Here is a 21,051-nt window from a genome sequence, read left to right as displayed (position 1 = left end):
TCATATTATTCAGGTACCTAAATTCGTCATATGTAAAGAACATGATAATACTACCTCAACCAAGTCTGTTATAGAAAAGGCAATGTTGCTTATTCAAATTTTATTGACTCATATTATTCAGGTACCTAAATTCGTCATATGTAAAGAACATGATAATACCCACAGAAGCATTCAAGCATAATCTAAAGTCTTATTACCTAGCATACTCAAAGAATCAAAGACATTTTTAATATTTTATTTATAGAAAACAAGATATGAATCGGGAAGGAAAAGATATATAGAGGAGTTTTGTCACAACGTATTGTGATTGTGATTTTTTGTGGTCAACAGTGAAAACTGCAAAAGGAGCTAAATTGCATCACCAGGCCAAGGAATACATCACCAAAAACAATTCCAGTAATCTGATAGTTCATGTGGATAAACATTGTCTGAATCATAGTCATCTTACATTTTGATAGTTCATGCTCCTGACAAATATGTAACATATTTACAAGTCGCAAACTTCTTGAGCTTATTGCCAATCTAAAATCAAGAGACAACTGAAAAAAGTGAGAACAGAATACCATCTCCTAAATTTGCAGCAAAGTTTCTGGTTTTAAAAAATAACTGTGATGGGATCAGATCTACTCACTGGAAAAAGCAAATCTAAAGCATCCCAGGCTGCATGACGAACAACTCTTGTAGGGTACATTGGACCACCAGGAGAAGTGAAGCTATACAAACAAGTCTTTAACCTTGTACTTGTGGCCATTCTCAGCTCTATGCCTATCAAATAACAAAAGTACATTGATCAGAATACTGGCAAATATAATAATATTCATATGAATCTTTGAATCATAAACGATGTAAAATGGTTAAAAATATTACCCTGGAGAACTTTAATGTGTGAAAAGTAATGGAGCAATACTGGTTCCATCTTCAATTTTTGAAGCTGACCAGTAAAGAGAACATCAACTCATTTTAAACGGAAAACTATATTTGTACGAATGCAATATGTTAACAATAGGAAATAACTTGAGGAAAAAAACATGCTCCTGAAGTCCAGAGAATTTTTCAAAATTTACCTGATCTGCAAGTTCAATAACAAAGAAGTCTGCAGGACCAACAACCAGAAAAGCATTCGGGAAAACGGGAAAGTGCCTTAAGAATCTCTCAAGTTTGTCAATTGCATGAATCAACACATTACAGAAGAATTTGCAATTTATTGTTTCAGGGGTTGAAAATTCTTTACCAGAAAGCCTACCTGAGTTATAAAAGAAACCTTGAAAGTAAAAGATACAGATCTCGCTGGACCTGAGAATAGATGAAGAATCAAGTTAATTTCCTCCTAAAAAGTATATTGGCTGTTTCTTTTCTGTCCCTAAAAATCTCAGTTAAAGTTCCATGTAAAAAGGGTAGAATTCCAGACCTGTACAGGAATTTTATTTAACCGGGTGGGTTCCAAAGCAACATCCTCAAGAAGATACTGAAACACAAGAAATACAAGAAAACAATAAATGTCTCATAAAGTTGCCGATAAAGCATATTAATTTCATCCTGAAAAGGGCTCTCACAAGAAAGAGGGATTCAAACTGCCTTGTATTTGACTGAATGTCAATCCTGCAAATGTGCAGACAATACAATTGATAAGTTTGCTGGGTAAAAAACATTATTGCAAAGTATCCAGTGGTCAGTATGGTGGGATGGGAAAGCCACAGACAAAATGCTTAATGATTAACCAGAACAGTGGGAATTAAGCAGAGTAGCAAACAGACTATTCAAACTGTCAAGAAAATTGCAATTGAAAGATATTGTTACGACTTTACATGCCATACAAGGTTCATCAAATAAATATATCTGTCTTGCTTCTTTTAAAATTCAAGACATATCAAATTGACTTTCACATAATGATTAGTACCAAACACCAAGCAATGGGGGAACAAAATTTACAAAGGTATGTACGTGCCCATATATATAGTTATATATACGCACACATCTATGATAGAAATACCAACTTCAAATAATTAAGGAAGAATAATTAAGGAAGAAAGAACATTCCTATCTTCCTTAGTACAGTACAGGCATTAAGAATTCAAGACAATCTTCGTCTAACTGCAAAGCCATTCCAAAAGCCACCAACAACCAGTTTCATGTAATCTACCATGTATAACCAACATAAGCTAATATCGTACCAGAAAACGTTTGTAGCACCTTGAACAAGAGCAGATGAGAATCTGAAGAGTTATCAATTAGTTGAACTTCAAAAAGCTGCCCAAAGAAAACTAGAGGATTGATTGCTACCATCACAATGGCATACCAAAGCAAGAGTAAAGAACCAACAATCAACTATAAGCGCTTATTGCTTTAATCATAATTCTGTTGTTCTACTGCAGTCTGCATCCCATGCATGGATAGCATTTTCCCATGAGTACACTCTAAAGCAATATGAAATATTACCAGAGCAATATGTAAACCCAAAATTCTTTGATTGAATATCTGATAAACAGCTGTAATATTCATTTTAAAAAATAGTTAAATCATGAGCTGGACCCTATAGCAACAAGAAATGATTTTTGTTTGATTGAAACGCATCTAAAATAAGCCAACTTTTAATACAAATGAAATGATTGAAGGCATGAAGATAAGTCCTGTGTACCATTTTGTTTGATTGACTGCAGACACATAAATGACAAGATCATTCCATTGAAATTGCATCCACTCATCAACGTTACCATCATAATGAAAAAGCATCACAACAAAACCACTTGACAAAAACTGCATTACGGTGTATAAGATCAAACACAAAGCCAATTCAATAGAATGTCAATGCAATATAATCTATTAAATATCACATTCCAACTATGAAAAAGGCATGAAACATCAAATAACATAATTATAAAAATTTCAAATCAGCAACAGTAGTTCATTAGTTCAAGAACCTGGAAACTTTGAAACGTTCTTTATGAGTTTTCATGCCAAAGCCAATGAGTCTAGAAGAAGAAAAAACTTAGAAATGGATCGAGTTTGGATTAATATTTTGAAGAGATTGAGAGAGTCGGAGCCTTTACTAAATTTGGGAGATTGGAGGGATTGGAATCGAAGAGCCAATGGATCTGCATAAGGCATTTTTTGTGAGAGAGGAGATGGTTTCTTTATCTTCATATTACTTAAATATCTTCTAGCCTAGATGATCCTACTTGGTGATCAATAGCTAATGCAAGTCCAAAAGGCAACCATTGAAAAAGCTTTTGGAACAATATTCTTATAGATAGAAAAAGGCAACAAACCAATCGTTCACATGGTTTGAACGAACCACATACATATTTTAACATTTTTGAATTCAAGCTTCAAACTCGGATTCATAGAAAAAGGCAACAAACCAATCAACTTCAAATTCCAAGCATATTTAATGAAGTTCATAGAATTCAATCTCAGATTCAAAACAAAACAGATATTCAACTCCAAAATGATCAAATTCAAAGCTCGATAAGGAGAGAATCAACTTCGATTTCATTTAGAGAAATCGAGCGAGTAAGAATCGAAAATCAAAATCGCTTAAGCTATACGAGATTGAAATTTACCAATCGACAAGGCCGACTTGATCTTCGTAAAGCGAAAGAGTGAGATTTGTGAGAGATATCACATAAACAATAACAATCAAGCAAGGATAGTGCCAAAGGGTCTTTCATCAAATTTCAACAATCAAAGCACCACAGATAGTCAAATTCATTGCTAAACCATCTGTAATACCCCGAAAAATCCAAATTAAATTCCGTGGATTTTTAGAAATGATTTCACGATAGTGGGAGCGAGTACGAGGCTCGGAGAAGTTGTGGATTTAGTTCGAACGATTAATTTTCGAAAACGAACGTTATTTAGGGGCTCGCGAAAGTTGACTTTTTATACGTTCAAAATTTGGGAAAACTTCCTTCATGAAAGTTGTAGAGCTTGTCGATACGATCTCGTGCATATGTGGAACACAATATTTGGAGTTCGTATGAATAAGTTATGAATATTTGAAAATTGGGAATTTTCTATAAATATGGAAAAATTTCTGATTCTGTCATTAAGGACAGAAAAATCAGAAAAATTGCGTTTTGGCCCCCGGAATCCTCCGTTCTCTCTCCTCCCTACGCGGCCGACCCGCTCGACCCGACCCGGCCCCATCTCTCTCCTCCGGCGTTCTCCGGCCATGACCCGGCCCTCACTGTGATCGCCGCAAGCCGCCCAGCTGCCTGGTGCCCTCCGCTTGCCCCGCCGTCGTCGCCAAAGCTGGATCGAAGGAGCCCAGCCGTGCGAAACCGACCCGACCGGAGAACCAGTTTTCCGGCGTCTCCTCGGCCGATCCTTCCTATTTTCGTGATCTCCTCCTCCCCCTGATCATCCTCATATCCTCCTTGCACGACGATTTTGAGTGTAGAGTGAAGGATCACGAATTGAAGATTCGACGTCCCTGATTCAATCTGGAAATCTGATCAGACGGCCCAGATTAATCCAACTTCCAAGCATGATCTAGGACGATCTAGGCCGAACCAGACTTAGCTCCAGGTATGAAAGTCGATCAACCCTTCATTTTGAACCAGTTTGTAGTTGGTCACTTTGCCATCGGAGGTGGTTGACTCGGCGTTGACCGCCGCCGTTGACCACCAGTTGACCAGTAGCTTGTGGCGGCACGTGGTGGCGCGTCCAGCCATATTTTGGTGTTTTGTTTTCAGTTTATTCATCTACGCATCGATACGGTCGTTTGGATATATTATAAGGTCATTTTGGAGAAAGTTGATGCATGCTAGGGTTTCGGTTTTTATGCATTACTTTCGGTTTACGATCTGCGAAGATCTGACCGTCGGTTTTGCTTCAAATTTTAATATGTTGATCGTATGACTGTCCCGATGACTTTGTGTGGTCACGGGCGAAGATCCGACCGTTGGATCTTCGTATAATTGAGAAATGGTGATTTGGAAAGCGATTCGTGAGAATTCGACCGTCAGATTTTCGTATAATTTTGTGGAGATGTTTGTAAGGACGATTCAGGAAGATCTGACCGTTGGATCTTCGTGATAATTTTGGAGGATGATCCTGAGGGCGATCCGTGAGGATCCGACCGTTGGATCATCGTATAATTTCGATCCGACCGTTGGATCATCATTTAATTTCGATCCGACCGTTGGATCGTCGTATAAGTATGCTTGTGAGTTGTTGGCTAAGTTAAGATCTTGTTGGATTAGGTGATCGATGGATTTATTTGGCGGACGATTCAGATTGATATTTGGCTTTTAGAAGACACAGCGGGAATTGGAGGTGAGTAAACCTCACGTGGTTCATATTACGAACCCAATACATTTAATTACGTTATTTTATTGCAATCATATGAACTATAGTTGGTATTAATAGGCATTCCTGTGTGAATGTCTGTATATATATTATTTACGTGAAATAATATGTATTGTTGGAGTTGTGTTGAGTTATTGTTGAGAAACAATATATTGTGAGAGGTATTGAGTTTATTGTTGAGAAACAATATATTGTGAGAGGTATTGAGTTTATTGTTGAGAAACAATATATTGTGAGAGGTGTTGAGTTTTATTGTTGAGGAACAATAAATTGTTGTGATCTGTGGAGATCACTAGGTCACAAGGTGACCATGGCATCTATTAGTGAATCACGCTCTTGTACCGGGCTGGTGGTTATTAATAGCATTAAATCGTGAACCACGCTCTCGCGCCGGGCTGGTGGTTGCGATCAGTTAGAGCTCTAGTCTGTCTGCCAAATGTTGAGTGACATTATGAGGGAAATTGAGAGTAACTCATAATTGTCTATATATATATATATATATGAGAGTGAGTGACCTTATGAGGGAAATTGAGAGTAACTCATAAGTGTCTATATATATATATATGAGAGTGAGAAAGTAACGTGGGTTTGTGGTGGTCTTGTAATTTAATAAATCACAGTTCTTTCTTGTTTACTCATACTAGCTGTCAAAAGCTTACCGGGTTTGGTGTTGTTGCAATCCCGGTACACTATTCAAATTGTGTAGCGGGTACTACTACAGGTCAAGAGAATCAGGATGGAGATCGAGCTGCGTAGAGTAGCTGCAATTGTGTCGATCTAAATTACTTTGTGAGGTGTATTATGCTCATTTAGAGCTTTACAATATTGCTTGTGAGAGTGAATTGTAATAATGAACTCGAGGTTTCGAGATTTGGAGTTTGTGTACCGTGTGGTGAGGTTATATTGAGAAAAAAATTCAGAACGTTTATTTGATTAAGTGGTTTAATTCATGTTTCGGATTTGAATTTATTATTCAAAATTCGGGGCGTGACAGTTTGGTATCAGAGCGTAAGGTACATATTTGGTGATAATCAGTACCTCCCGAGTGATGGCCCGTCTGCAGCGGATCCCCATCATATACTCTTCGGTACTGGTATAATCATTGGGTATGTCTTAGTATGGGGTCTAGACAACGTGTAAGTCCGTAGGACGGTAGAGTTGTCTACTAAGTTCGTATTAGAATAAGTTTAGTTTCCGCGAGTTGTGATCTTCGAGGAATAGGAACCTCTGGATTTAACTCTGATGAGAGGGTGAGGATTGTTTTATGGAAATAAGGTCCTTTTGTATGTTGAAGTGTTGGTTGAAGGCGTGGTATTGACCTACGCACGTATCCAATGCGGATACAAGTATTAACCATATATTGTTATGCTTCCGAAGTAATGGACAAATTGGGAAGCATAACTAAGAGTTGAGGTAGAACCTGAGGTAGAGGTCGAGTCTGATGTAGGGACAGGATCTTTCTATGGAGACAGTTGAGGATGAGGTGGAGGCATTAGAGGTTGAGTTGCCTAGTCTACCTGTAGTTGATGTGATGGATGTTATTCTTGGGTTGAAATGGTGAAAGAGATTGAGACCCTAGGAATAGTTGAAAAGAGAATTGATCTCACCAACTCAAGATGATGGGAGTGTGAGAGATTATGAGGCAGAATTCTCAAGACTATATTGGTGTTCGAGTGTAGTGATGTAATTTGGGAGATACTTATGTTACCTTTAATAAGGGTAGTATGTTAAGTTATCATGGCAGAGGTTGACTTTGTAAGTGAAGTGGTGGAGCTTGTGTAGCTTCTTTGAGTTATAGCCTTTGAGGAATGGGAACCTTTGGATCAAACTCTGTTGGAGTTGTTGAGGATAGTTTTCACGAAAAAACAGTATCCTTATGTGCGTTGTAGTCGTTTGGTTGTTGGGGTGATAGTGTTTGACCAATGCTTGTATCTAAAGTTGTTACGAGTATTTGACTAGTAGTTGTGATACTTTCCATTAGTTGGATATGCAGTTGTTTTGAGTTGAAGAGTACCTAGCAGTTATTGGTTGCTTAGTGATGGAATTGTGTTATAATGGAGCATTAATTCATTCATGCACAGTTGTTTGGTGTTTAGGATAGCTTCTTTATATTAACTAAATGTTGGGGTGTGGTCTGAGGTCTGCGGATGGTATTGGAAATTATTGTGGAGTGCTGCTTCACTGACTGTTGTTGAGTAGTAATGCATGATTCGTTGTTACTATGATGGATTTTGTGTATGGTTTGACTTATGGAAAGATTGATATGACCTCGTGATAGGATTGACTGTGAAGAGACACTGTGTTGATGTATGAGCTTAGGTAATAACGTTGTTTTCAACCCTAGGAGTGCTAGTGTTGTATAACTAAATTATGAGGCCGGATACTGTTGTGAGGACAGATTATGGATTGTGACGTGGTTAGTGTAAGGTGCTATAATTACAGAATTATGACCCACTAGATGTTGACTTACCACCAAATGAGCAGTTATGTGATTCGTGGGTGAGATACTGAGTGCTGTACCAGTATCGATTAGTGGATGCTAAGATGGTACAGATTGCTTGTTGAACAATCTAAGGGTTGAGATTATGGATACCTACTAAGACATGACGGTTTGTACTAACGCAGAGAAGAAGAAGAATATAGTCAAGGTGAGATATTAGGTGCTTTACCAGTATTGATTGGTGAATCAAATTGTGTCTTACGTAGGGGTGGATACTAATCTAGAAAGCTTCAAGGAAACTAGAAGTACGAGTGCAGCTGAGCTGGCTAAGGTTTTGAAAGAGCATTGGGTGACCAATGTTCGACCCATGGTGTCGTTGTTGGTTTGTTTTTTTAAAGAAAAGACTACCACATACATTCAGTCTTATTGATTTAGACATTTAGTTACATTACAAAAAAAAAAAAAAAAAAAAAAAGAGACTACATACATACAGTCTTATTGATTCAGTTATTTTACAAAAAAAAAAAAAAAAAAAGGACTACGCTATACTAAGCCAAGTCAGCAGCTCCGGAAGGATTGAGGCTGAGCTCAAGAGAAACGTGAGAGCCACCGTCGTAGCCGTCCGAGCCACCGGAATAGTAGCCATAGCCGCTACCTCCCTCGGAAGTAGTCTTTAGGTTGCCAAGGATGTCCTCACCGGGCATGGGGAACAAAGGAAGAGTTTCAATCTCCTGGTGATCTTCTCCTCGTTGTTCCATGGAAGTTTGTTCTTCATTCCTGCCAAAGAAAGTAGTACTAGTACTAGTAGTGAAGGTGAGGAGAAATACGGGTCAACACTGCCTGGCCCAAAATTGAGATCAATGGATCCACCAGCACCAGTAGAACTAGTGGACCCAAAATTGATGTCAATGGATCCACCAGCTGGCCCAAAATTGATGTCGATAGATCCACCAGCACCAGTAGAACCAGTGGACCCAAAATTGAGATCAATGGATCCACCAGTACCAGGAGAACTAGTTCCCATGGGCACTTGAGCAGCCTGATTGCACCTCTTCATCTGCTTCTCTCGAGCCCTGACGTTCTGGAACCAAAAGTAAATGTTCTTGCCCTCAACCTGTCCATACTGGTTCAGCTGGAGACAGATCTCGTGAATGTGCTCTGTAGTTGGGCACTTAACTCCCTTGTCGTAGTAAAGATCCTTGAGGATTCTTATTTGATCTGGAGTAGGAATCCACCTGGTACGGCTTCGCCAGAAATCCGTGTTGGCACTACTCCCGGCTGCTTGGTTGTTTCCTACATCCTCGATTTGTTGCTGGGTTTGTAGCTCCATTAGTTGCAGAGTTCGTGGTTCCATGGTGATGAGTTGAGAGGAAATGTAAATTGAAGAACGAAGTTGTTGAGTGTTTGTGGGAGATTGACCTTAGAAGGATTAAGGTCGATGAAGGGGTGTTGGAGATCTGAAAGTTCAGAGAAAAGAAGAGATTGAATCTACCAGATGGAAGAGAAGATCGGGAGGAGAAGGATTGAAATTGATGAAGAAAGGATTTGAGTTTCGAGAGGAAGGCTGAAGAGTTTGAGAGAGAATGGCTGGGGAAAATTTCTTTTCTTTGGTGTGAACAGTTTTTCTCCAGGATGCACCTATTTATAGAACAAGGTGAGCAGATCTCCACCGTTGGATGGACGATCTCTGAGATTCATTCTACGCGTTGGATTAAAGTCGCCTGAAAACACGGAAAAGCTGTTGGCGCGTGGAGAGCGTGTGAGGGGACCGAGCGAATCTCGAGACGCTGTGGCAGACAGCTTTCGCCGAAAGTGATCTGCTTTTCGTAATTCACGGAAGGGATAAGTCGTGGCACGTGGAGTGTACCGACAGTTTGTTTTTATTCTATCGCTTTTGATAGAATAAATAAAAGAATTGTGAGGACAACAGCGAGAGCAGCTGGTGCTCTAGTGGTTGAAGAGCAAAGCTCTTGTACAAGAGGTCAGAGGTTCGACCCTTGCCTCGTTTATTTTTATTATGTTCGCTTATGACATAATAAGTATAACAATTGTACACATTATATTAAGCACAGCTTGTGCTCCAGTGGTTGGGGACAAAGGTTTCGTGCAACAGGTTGAGGTTTCGAACCTTGCCTCCCCCCTTATTTTATTTATGTCGCTTATGACATAATAAATATAACACGTGAGCATATATTAATGAAGGCAGCTCTTGCTTCAGTGGTTGGGAGCAAAACCTTCGTGTTCGAGGTCGGGAGTTCGAACCTTACCTCCTACAAATATTTTTGGATATCGTATATGCTTGATATACGGACGCATATACGGTATGTACGGTATACATACATATATACGGTCTGTACGGTATGCATACATATATACAGTTTGTACGGTATACATATGTATATACGGTCTATACGGTGTGCATACATATATACGGTATACCTACGGTATGTACAATTTCATACCGTAGTCGAGCTGAAAGTTGGTGGGCCGATTGGTAGGCCCAAATAGTAAGCCCAATTGTTCGGCCGATTGGTAGGCCCAAATAGTAAGCCCAATTGTTCGGCCCGAATGGTAGGCCCAAATGTTAAACCCAAATTGGTTCGGGCCGGTTCGAAATGTGGATGGTTCGGTTTCTTCGGCCCAACTGACCAGCCCTAATGCTTAGCCCAAGAATTGAGCAAACCCAAGTCATCATCACTGGGTGACATATTTTATTGGCGTGCTTTTGGGGATGATTTGTTTTGAGTGATGCATCTCTATTGTTGTGTAGAATAGTGCATGCTTAAGTTTTACTATAGAGATTTACTGTGATGCTAATGGAGTAGCGAAACGCTTTGTGGGAGTCTTTACTGTGCTTGTATGCCAGTACAGGGTGATGATCTATGTGAGGATCTATGTGATAATCTCTGTGAAGATCTAAGTGATGATCTATGTGATGATCCACGTGATGATTTTGTGTAATTGATGTGGAGTGATGTTGAGCAGTTGTTTTGTGAATTTACATCGTGATGAAAGGATTTAGTGGCCATAAGAATGTATTTTTATACAAAGGGCTGTGGCTTTGTAGATTACTACAGTTTTGGGAAAGATGGAGATTCGATGGTTAGGTTAACCGTAATCGAGAGCAATTAACTTGCGCTTAAATTTCGGGACGAAATTTCTTTAAGGAGGGTAGATTGTAATACCCCGAAAAATCCAAATTAAATTCCGTGGATTTTTAGAAATGATTTCACGATAGTGGGAGCGAGTACGAGGCTCGGAGAAGTTGTGGATTTAGTTCGAACGATTAATTTTCGAAAACGAACGTTATTTAGGGGCTCGCGAAAGTTGACTTTTTATACGTTCAAAATTTGGGAAAACTTCCTTCATGAAAGTTGTAGAGCTTGTCGATACGATCTCGTGCATATGTGGAACGCAATATTTGGAGTTCGTATGAATAAGTTATGAATATTTGAAAATTGGGAATTTTCTATAAATATGGAAAAATTTCTGCTTCTGTCATTAAGGACAGAAAAATCAGAAAAATTGCGTTTTCCCGGAATCCTCCGTTCTCTCTCCTCCCTACGCGGCCGACCCGCTCGACCCGACCCGGCCCCATCTCTCTCCTCCGGCGTTCTCCGGCCACGACCTGGCCCTCACTGTGATCGCCGCAAGCCGCCCAGATGCCTGGTGCCCTCCGCTTGCCCCGCCGTCGTCGCCAAAGCTGGATCGAAGGAGCCCAGCCGTGCGAAACCGACCCGACCGGAGAACCAGTTTTCCGGCGTCTCCTCGGCCGATCCTTCCTATTTTCGTGATCTCCTCCTCCCCCTGATCATCCTCATATCCTCCTTGCACGACGATTTTGAGTGTAGAGTGAAGGATCACGAATTGAAGATTCGACGTCCCTGATTCAATCTGGAAATCTGATCAGACGGCCCAGATTAATCCAACTTCCAAGCATGATCTAGGACGATCTAGGCCGAACCAGACTTAGCTCCAGGTATGAAAGTCGATCAACCCTTCATTTTGAACCAGTTTGTAGTTGGTCACTTTGCCATCGGAGGTGGTTGACTCGGCGTTGACCGCCGCCGTTGACCACCAGTTGACCAGTAGCTTGTGGCGGCGCGTGGTGGCGCGTCCAGCCATATTTTGGTGTTTTGTTTTCAGTTTATTCATCTACGCATCGATACGGTCGTTTGGATATATTATAAGGTCATTTTGGAGAAAGTTGATGCATGCTAGAGTTTCGGTTTTTATGCATTACTTTCGGTTTACGATCTGCGAAGATCTGACCGTCGGTTTTGCTTCAAATTTTAATATGTTGATCGTATGACTGTCCCGATGACTTTGTGTGGTCACAGGCGAAGATCGGACCGTTAGATCTTCGTATAATTGAGAAATGGTGATTTGGAAAGCGATTCGTGAGAATCCGACCGTCAGATTTTCGTATAATTTTGTGAAGATGTTTGTAAGGACGATTCAGGAAGATCTGACCGTTGGATCTTCGTGATAATTTTGGAGGATGATCCTGAGGGCGATCCGTGAGGATCCGACAGTTGGATCATCGTATAATTTCGATCCGACCGTTGGATCATCATTTAATTTCGATCCGACCGTTGGATCGTCGTATAAGTATGCTTGTGAGTTGTTGGCTAAGTTAAGATCTTGTTGGATTAGGTGATCGATGGATTTATTTGGCGGACGATTCAGATTGATATTTGGCTTTTAGAAGACGCAGCGGGAATTGGAGGTGAGTAAACCTCACGTGGTTCATATTACGAACCCAATACATTTAATTACGTTATTTTATTGCAATCATATTAACTATAGTTGGTATTAATAGGCATTCCTGTGTGAATGTCTGTATATATATTATTTACGTGAAATAATATGTATTGTTGGAGTTGTGTTGAGTTATTGTTGAGAAACAATATATTGTGAGAGGTATTGAGTTTATTGTTGAGAAACAATATATTGTGAGAGGTGTTGAGTTTTATTGTTGGGGAACAATAAATTGTTGTGATCTGTGGAGATCACTAGGTCACAAGGTGACCATGGCATCTATTAGTGAATCACGCTCTTGTACCGGGCTGGTGGTTATTAATAGCATTAAATCGTGAACCACGCTCTCACGCCGGGCTGGTGGTTGCGATCAGTTAGAGCTCTAGTCTGTCTGCCAAATGTTGAGTGACATTATGAGGGAAATTGAGAGTAACTCATGATTGTCTATATATATATATATATATATGAGAGTGAGTGACCTTATGAGGGAAATTGAGAGTAACTCATAAGTGTCTATATATATATATATGAGAGTGAAAAAGTAACGTGGGTTTGTGGTGGTCTTGTAATTTAATAAATCACAATTCTTTCTTGTTTACTCATACTAGCTGTCAAAAGCTTACCGGGTTTGGTGTTGTTGCAATCCCGGTACACTATTCAAATTGTGTAGCGGGTACTACTACAGGTCAAGAGAATCAGGATGGAGATCGAGCTGCGTAGAGTAGCTGCAATTGTGTCGATCTAAATTACTTTGTGAGGTGTATTATGCTCATTTAGAGCTTTACAATATTGCTTGTGAGAGTGAATTGTAATAATGAACTCGAGGTTTCGAGATTTGGAGTTTGTGTACCGTGTGGTGAGGTTATATTGAGAAAAAAATTCAGAACGTTTATTTGATTAAGTGGTTTAATTCATGTTTCGGATTTGAATTTATTATTCAAAATTCGGGGCGTGACACCATCAAAATTGAGAGAGCAAAAATCAGAAAGAGCCTTACATGTGCTTCGAACATGGTTGCGAATCGAACCGATGGACGATCGGCTGGATTATCACCTTAGCAAAGTACTAGATTCGACACAATCAACAAAATGGTCTCCGGCGAGTACTTGCGAGCGGAGGTATGATCTTGCGGAAGAGAGAGACATTCCTCTGTGGCAAGTTGAGCCTGGACTCGTCGTGGCCCCAGCGGTGACAATGCAGAGGTCGGAGACGTACTGGACGCCATTGGAGAGAGAAAGAGAGCGATTTTGGTTCAGATAAGGGTTCAGATGGGCTTGGATAACCGGAGGGGGAGAGAGAGAGCTGTCAGTGGCAGTTTTTGTAATTAAATTTAACTCTAGTGGTAGGTTGTAAGGAAATGACCTTAATTATCATAGAGACATTTATATATTCTGAATTATAATAAGACACTTAAAAATAACCTATTTTATCATTAGCCCTTTTTTTTAATCAAGCCCACAGGGCGAAATAGTATATTCATCACAAGACAGAATAGGTCGTTACATACCATGCCGCTGTCATTTATAGACAGACAATGAGGTAGTAGTAGTGGTAGTACCCACAATGGTACGTAGAAATAGACCCACTCATTATACATTTCAGACCGTAGAAATAGCGGAGATCCTCCGTTGATACTAGGCCGGATGCGCTAGAGATCTAAGTTCTTAATACAATGAAATTATTGTAAATAGACTAAAAAGCCATAAACATAGAGTTGGGCCAACGGCCAAAGCCCTAGCCCAATTAAAGGCTCAGTAGGGTAGCCCAAGAGGAGAAGCCCAACAGCACAAGGCCCAGCAGGATTAAGAACCGGCCCAAACTTCTTTTAACAACCAATAAGTCTCTGTTTCCAACCTCTTTTATGGCGTGAGGCAGACGCTGAAGTTTGAACACAGCATGTTCACGTGAAAGTACCATTTCATAACTGATGCATTTTGAAAGTCAGAAATTGCTTGGAAGTTTCGGTAACCCAAGCAGTACTGCAGTACATCTAGGAAATTACCTGTCTTTCTTCGCCAAAGAAAAGGACAGGATGGACGTGTTGGAAAATGGCGGGAACTTGCATTAGAAAGTTGTAGACTGTGAAGGAACCCAGAAGGAACCATTGAAAAGAAAAAGAGGAAATGATTGATCGAAACTGACTGTAGCGTAGCGTGGGCACCATGTGCCGTGGCGAATCTAATCAATTATGTGGCCATGCAGTCAGAAGCAATTTGAAGTTGATGTGAAATTCACACCCCCAGCTTTGACAAATGAGACCACTCTTCTATTCATTTACCCTTGTGAAATAATTTCACCCACTTCTTAACAAAATACTGCTCCGCTGCAACACCCTAATAGCCACAGGGAAGTTGATTTTCCATGAAAAACGTTGGCTACGTATCAAACCATTTACATAAAGCATTTACATCGACAAAGAGAAAAATGAGATCCTAGCCTTATTTGCTTTATTGTGCGCGTGCAACCCAACCTCCACTACGAAACATCTTTTTGTTTTTATTGGTCAATAGCTGTGAGGTGTTACCCGGATCCTTAGATAAGGAAGTGTTATTCTCATTCGTGGTCTTAGCCAAGAGCAGAAACCAGCAGCACTCTAAACTCTTTCAATGACTACCAAAATAGATCTTCTTTTTTCTTCTTCTCTTCCTTCTCCTCCTCCTCCTCCTCCTCCCTTCTAAACTCCTTCAATGACTACCAAAACAGATCTTCCTTCTTCTTGTCCTCCTCCTCCTCAACCATCCGGTAAATTCAAGTATGATGTGTTCCTCAATTTCAGAGGTAAAGATACCCGCACAAATTTCACAGACCATCTTTATACCGCTCTCAAGCATAAAGGAATAAACACATTTAGAGATGATGAAGAACTTGAGAGAGGCGAATCAATTGGTCCAAAACTCTTGAAAGCAATTAAAGAATCAAGATATATTATTGTGGTTTTTTCCCAAAACTACGCCGATTCTTCGTGGTGTTTGAATGAGCTTGCAGAGGTCGGTGAATGCATGAAAGAAATGGGACAAAAAGTCCTTCCAGTGTTCTACCATGTTGATCCATCTGAGGTACGAAGACAAACAGGGGAGCACTTTGGGAAAGCATTTGAGAAGCATCAAAAGTGGTATGAAGCGGAACCAGACAAAGTAAAGAGGTGGAAAGACGCTCTTGCTAAAGTGGGCAATCTCTCTGGATGGCATGTGCAAAATGGGTAAGCCAGCTCACACAGTAACACTTATTCATTTAGCGTTGAACTTTTTTTTTTTTTTTTTGAACATTCATATACATTACATATCACATGGTTTAAGAAATTATGTTCATGCATCTTTGAATTTAGATTCAAGAAAATTTCACGGTAATATATCAATGTACCAATACATCAAATAGATTAGATTTTTGTGTGTGTGTTGGTGGGGTGGTAAGGCTCTGAACTCTCATTTGGGAGGTCAGGAGTTCGAGCCCCATCATGGGTGGGGAGGGGTGGGGATTAAAAAAAAAAAAAATAGATTAGATTTTTAAAAGTTTAAACGTAAGCCTTATTAGCTTAATTAATATTGATAATAAGAACAATTGAAAATATTCAAAATTCTAACCAGGAAAAAAAACCTTATCCAACCAAGACAACATTTATGTTAAAAAATTTGACATAATATTTGACGGACGAAAATCTGCTGTCCCCAAAATGCCTGTGCCAAACCTGTCCCTCCAATACCACACTGACACTTGTCTATCAACCTCACATTCTACTAACTCCGTTAACCTTATTTGGAAAAAAACAAAAAGAAAATATCAAGAAAAGAGAAAAAAACCATTAAAAAAAAAAAAACTAATTTTCTTAAGGGCTTTGATTTGGAAGAAATAATACGTTCAACGAACAATTGTGCTTCACCATCTTCTCAGCATGTGATTGTCGCTATGGTGGTCGGTGAGATCGAGATCTGATTCCCAACCAAGGACATAAATTCTTTCTATTCCTCACATGTGAGATTGATGAATTCTTAATCATCAGAGCTATCGGATCTTAAAAACCATCCAGATCTCCCCTTATAATCTGAAGAAAAGGGATCCGAATCATTTTTGTTGTTTTTATGGAAGAGACCACTGTTGTGGAACGCAGCTCTTGTGGAGAATTTTACTCGGTAGAACTTTCAAGAGCTATATATAAACAGAGGGTTTTCAGAGTTGAATCTGCATCTTCCTCGGTTGCTAAATAGTTTTTTCAGAAAATCTCATCCGTTAGATGCCACTCGATCCATCTACCCCAAGACTCTTTCCATGTGATTGTTCCTCATAAAGGTATCAATTTTCTGGGTTCTCATAAATCTCATCCTCGCTTCTTCCGAAAAGCTCTTCAGGCTCTTCACTTCCACACACACACGGTATCGTCTTCGTAATCCTCCTCATCCTTCGAAGTCAGGTTCAGACCTCAAAATCCCCAAGCATAGGTAATTACAAAAGGAAATATCTAAATATGAATCACATAAGCTTTCTATGCCACAAGCACGACCTGTGGGTTTTCTTTATCATTGTTAATTGGAGTTTTTCTTTTGATCTTGTGTAACGGGGTGAGAGGTGCCGGAATGGGTTTGATGAGACATGAGAGAGAAGATGAACAACCTGGCTTTGAGCCCAGAAAAAAATAAAGAAAAAATAATAAATTTCTGGGTATTATGTTTTAAAAAGTGAAAATTATAAAAACTAACGGCGTTGAGTCTTTCGTTAGTGAAAATATAGGTGTCAAAATATTATGAATGTGACAGAATAGAGACACAGAAAATAGGGACAGCTAATCTCCTTCCATATTTGACTAATTTTGTGAATCTCTAACACCACAAAACGCATAAAAAAAATCAACTCGATTTTCCTTGTCGACCACGCGCTGCACGCACTTTAGTTGGTCTAGGATTTTGAGGAGTTCCTCTCGTTAGGTGGCACTCCGACGTCAGTGCTGATGGTAGTCTTGCTGATGTTGTGATGATGCTGCCGGATAGGTGATTGTTGTTCTGTTTCTTGTCATAGGTTAGAATTGTTTTGCTTGGAGGGTTGACAGTGGTGGTCGACGACTTCTGGTTTGAAGCAACTATGAGGCAAGGTAGGTCCTGGCGGCTTGGAGCTAAGGGACCCAAATTCGGTTGGGTTTGGGTCTGTATTGTATGCATAGGTTTTGTTGGTGTCTCTTGGGTGGTGGCGTCTAGGTGGTGTTCCTTGTTCTGTGGCGGTGGTGGATGCGCTCACGGTGTGCGTGCGATGGACCTGCACATAGAGGTGGAGATTGGGTCTGGGTTGGGCCTATCCTGTTGGGCCTTGGGCTAGGACTTTCCTATGGGCCATGTTAGGCTGTCGCCTTTTTTTTTTTTCCTCCAGTAAATCCCTTCCAGCTTTTTGGGAGTTGGTAGCTTTCAGCCCCGTGTATGCATTTTGTGTGTTTGTTTTTTCCCTAGCTAGGTGACGAACTCTGTTTGATAGAGTTTGTCTAGTCTATCCTAATTGAAGTTCTTCTATGAGTCTTTTTAGAACAGCTATCTAAGTGTTCTCGTTTACTTTTCACCAAGCCAAGATCAAACTCTAGGATAATCTGACCAAGCCTAGGCTGGCGCTAGACACGATCAGACAAGGTTGCCATTATGCACAAAACCCTAGATTGGGGCTTTCTTTTGTTCCTTATTCTCTCACAAACTATATCCAATATGTCCTCCAATATGCATACTGCTTCTTCATATTAATTCTTCTTCTCCATTAATGTTTATGGATGGAAAGAGAGAGATTGAATTTTAATATTAGATAAGGGTCGCATGGAGATTAAACTTTTACAAAAATTAGGACTGGTATATTGACATATAAACTGTAGACGTATGACTTTAATCAGAAGCATTCACGAAGAAAAAGAGTACTGGTGGCATTATAGAATATTACAGTATCCTTATCTATTTGTTCTGTTACCCCTTATACGTACACACAAGATACATAAGATGATTGTTTATGACTTTCCAGGTCTGAAGCCAAAATTATTCAAGAAATTGTACAAAAGGTTTTCACTGAGTTGAATAAAATAATCTACACATCTGATGGCTTAGTTGGGATGGACTCTCACCTGAATGAACTGTTTTCCTACTTAGACATTGGGTGTCTCGATGTTCGTATCATAGGGATTTGTGGGATGGGTGGTATCGGAAAAACCACTATTGCACAAGTGGTTTTTGAAAGGCTAAGAGCTCAGTTTGAAGGTGATAGCTTTCTTGAGAATGTTAAACAGGAAACTGAAATGAAGCAAGGTAGTACAATTCATTTACAAGAGAAACTTCTCTTGAACTTGCTGAATAGTAATGTCAATGTACAGAACACTAAAATGGGAAAAGACATAATTAAGCATAGACTATCTACTAAGAGGGTGCTTATTGTTCTTGATGATGTGGATCAAGTTAAACAATTGGAAACACTGTGTGATCGTACTTGGTTTGGTCCTGGGAGTAGAATCATCATAACATCCAGAGATGAACACTTGATCAGTGCATTTGGAGCAGACGAAGTATACAAGGTAAATGCATTAGCTGATCCTGAAGCTTTTGAGCTCTTTCGTTTGAAAGCCTTCAAAGAAGATGAGGTTGGAGAAGATTTTCTCAAGCTATCCAAGGAATTTTTGAAATATGCTAATGGCCTTCCATTAGCTATTAAAATTTTGGGATCGTCTGTTCGCGGTAGAAGTGTAAAGTTATGGTCAAGTTCATTGAATAGACTTAAAAAAAGTCATTAGAAAAAACAGAAAAGAAAACGTTTTTGGACATCGCGTGTTTCTTTATAGGAGAGAACAAGGATCGTGTAATAAGAATACTAGGTGGTTGTGACGATGACGATGAGGGTGTGGTGATGGATGTACAAGTTCTTATGGACAAATCTTTGGAAACTCTATTTGGAACAAAATTGAGGATGCATGATTTGATACAAGAAATGGGTTGGGAAGTTGTTCGTCGAGAATGTCCTAATAATCCTGGAGAAAGTAGCAGATTGTGGCTCCCAAATGAGATTATCCATGTACTTGATTGGAGTAAGGTAATGAAACACTGAGTCTGAAACTCATCTATTGTTTTTTAAATATTTTTATTATGGTCTCTCTTGTGCGATAACTAGTTCTTTGCTCTTTGTGATCAGGCGACGAGTGCAGTTCAAAGCATATACCTCCACTGTCCAACAAAAGACGATGTTGTTCACTCAATTGATAATGCCTGCTCGAAGATGGACAGATTGAGATTGCTCAAGATTTGGAATGTGAAGTTTTCCGGAAACATCACATATCTTTCTAATGAATTGCAATATCTGGAATGGCATTATTGTCCTTTGAATTCTTTCCCGTCAGACTTTCAACCGGATAAACTTGTTGAAGTTCGCATGTTTGTTATTTAGCCGCATCAAACAACTATGGACGGGAAAAAAGGTAAGATCACAATTAATTTAATGCATGTTCATAAAGCTGATAGTTGTAGACTCATTTATTAGGAAAGATGAAGTAGCTTTTTTGAATTACATAACTATATATATAAGGTCCCTGGTCGTCCACAGTTACACACATCCATAAAAATTTATTTGGCATTCTCATACTAAGATTGGACATTACTCTCACGTCAACCTTTCTGTAATTCTACTACTTTCTGTAATTTGGAATCACAAAGGAATGTGTAATAACTATTTTGAATCACGTGATTATGATCTTTGGAATTATATCAGGGGTGGAGCATGCTACGGCTTATAAATCTGAGTGGTTCACCCTGCCTGAGGTCGACTCCAGACTTCACGGAGGTTCCTAATCTTGAGAACTTACTGCTTCAAAATTGCACAAGCTTGGTGGAGATTCACCCTTCTCTTGGATTTCTGAAGAAACTTGTTAATTTGAATATGAAATATTGCAAGTCCATTGAGAGCCTTCCACCTTTCACTACCTTGGAATCCCTTCAAATAATGAGGCTTTCATTCTGCTCAGGATTGAAGAAGTTTCCAGAAATTGAAGGAGATATGAAAAGCTTGCTGGAGCTTCATTTGGATGGGACCAGCATTGAGGAATTGCCTCCATCAATTGAACACTTGACTGGTCTAACCATGTTGAATCTAACAGGTTGTAAAAACCTTTTGCATCTTCCCAATACCATTCGGTGCTTGACATCTTTGAAAAGTCTCTTTCTATTTGATTGCTCCAAAATTGATGAGATTCCTGAGAATCTGAATGGTATGAAATGTCTGGAGATTCTTGTAATTGGTGGAACTTCCATAAGGGAGTTATCTTTCATTGTAGGCATGAAGAATCTACAGTATCTATCCTGCCGAGGATGTAAATGTCTAGTTTCAGAATCATACAAAGCTCTGGCTTCGTTATCGAATTTGAGAGAGCTAGACTTGAGTTATTGCAATCTGATGGATGGAGCAATTCTCAATGATTTTAGCAGCCTAATCTCCTTAAGACGGTTATTTTTAAGTGGTAATCGCTTTGTACTGTGATGGGATGCAATTTGCAGAAAGAACAGATGAATAGAGAAAATGAAAAGGAAAGGAAATTTAATACTACT

General features: G+C 39.6%; 2 protein-coding genes and 1 pseudogene across 2 annotated transcripts; 2 read left to right on the top strand and 1 right to left on the bottom strand.

Annotated features, from left to right (window-relative positions):
- Window positions 1–459: 459 nt before the first annotated feature.
- LOC133742768 (uncharacterized) lies at window positions 460–2,760 on the bottom strand. The gene is made up of 8 exons (XM_062170444.1): window positions 2,636–2,760; window positions 2,412–2,486; window positions 2,093–2,213; window positions 1,431–1,465; window positions 1,065–1,293; window positions 868–931; window positions 632–765; window positions 460–522 (listed from the first exon to the last, which is right to left on the bottom strand). The coding sequence occupies exons 1-8, from the start codon at window positions 2,758–2,760 to the stop codon at window positions 460–462; spliced, it is 846 nt and encodes a 281-aa protein (XP_062026428.1).
- A 12,306-nt stretch (window positions 2,761–15,066) lies between these two features.
- Window positions 15,067–19,250, top strand: LOC133742110 (disease resistance protein RPV1-like). The gene is made up of 2 exons (XM_062169794.1): window positions 15,067–15,710; window positions 18,491–19,250. Exons 1-2 carry the CDS (start codon window positions 15,199–15,201, stop codon window positions 19,248–19,250), a joined length of 1,272 nt encoding a protein of 423 aa, XP_062025778.1. The 5' UTR covers window positions 15,067–15,198.
- Window positions 19,251–19,363: 113 nt separating this feature from the next.
- Window positions 19,364–21,051, top strand: LOC133742111 (disease resistance protein RUN1-like; annotated as a pseudogene).

This window comes from Rosa rugosa, chromosome 4 (genome assembly GCF_958449725.1).
Source record: "Rosa rugosa chromosome 4, drRosRugo1.1, whole genome shotgun sequence".
Classification (NCBI taxonomy): domain Eukaryota; kingdom Viridiplantae; phylum Streptophyta; class Magnoliopsida; order Rosales; family Rosaceae; genus Rosa; species Rosa rugosa.
The sequence above is the reverse complement of the archived record's forward strand: the minus strand, read 5'-3'. Positions and strand labels throughout refer to the sequence as shown.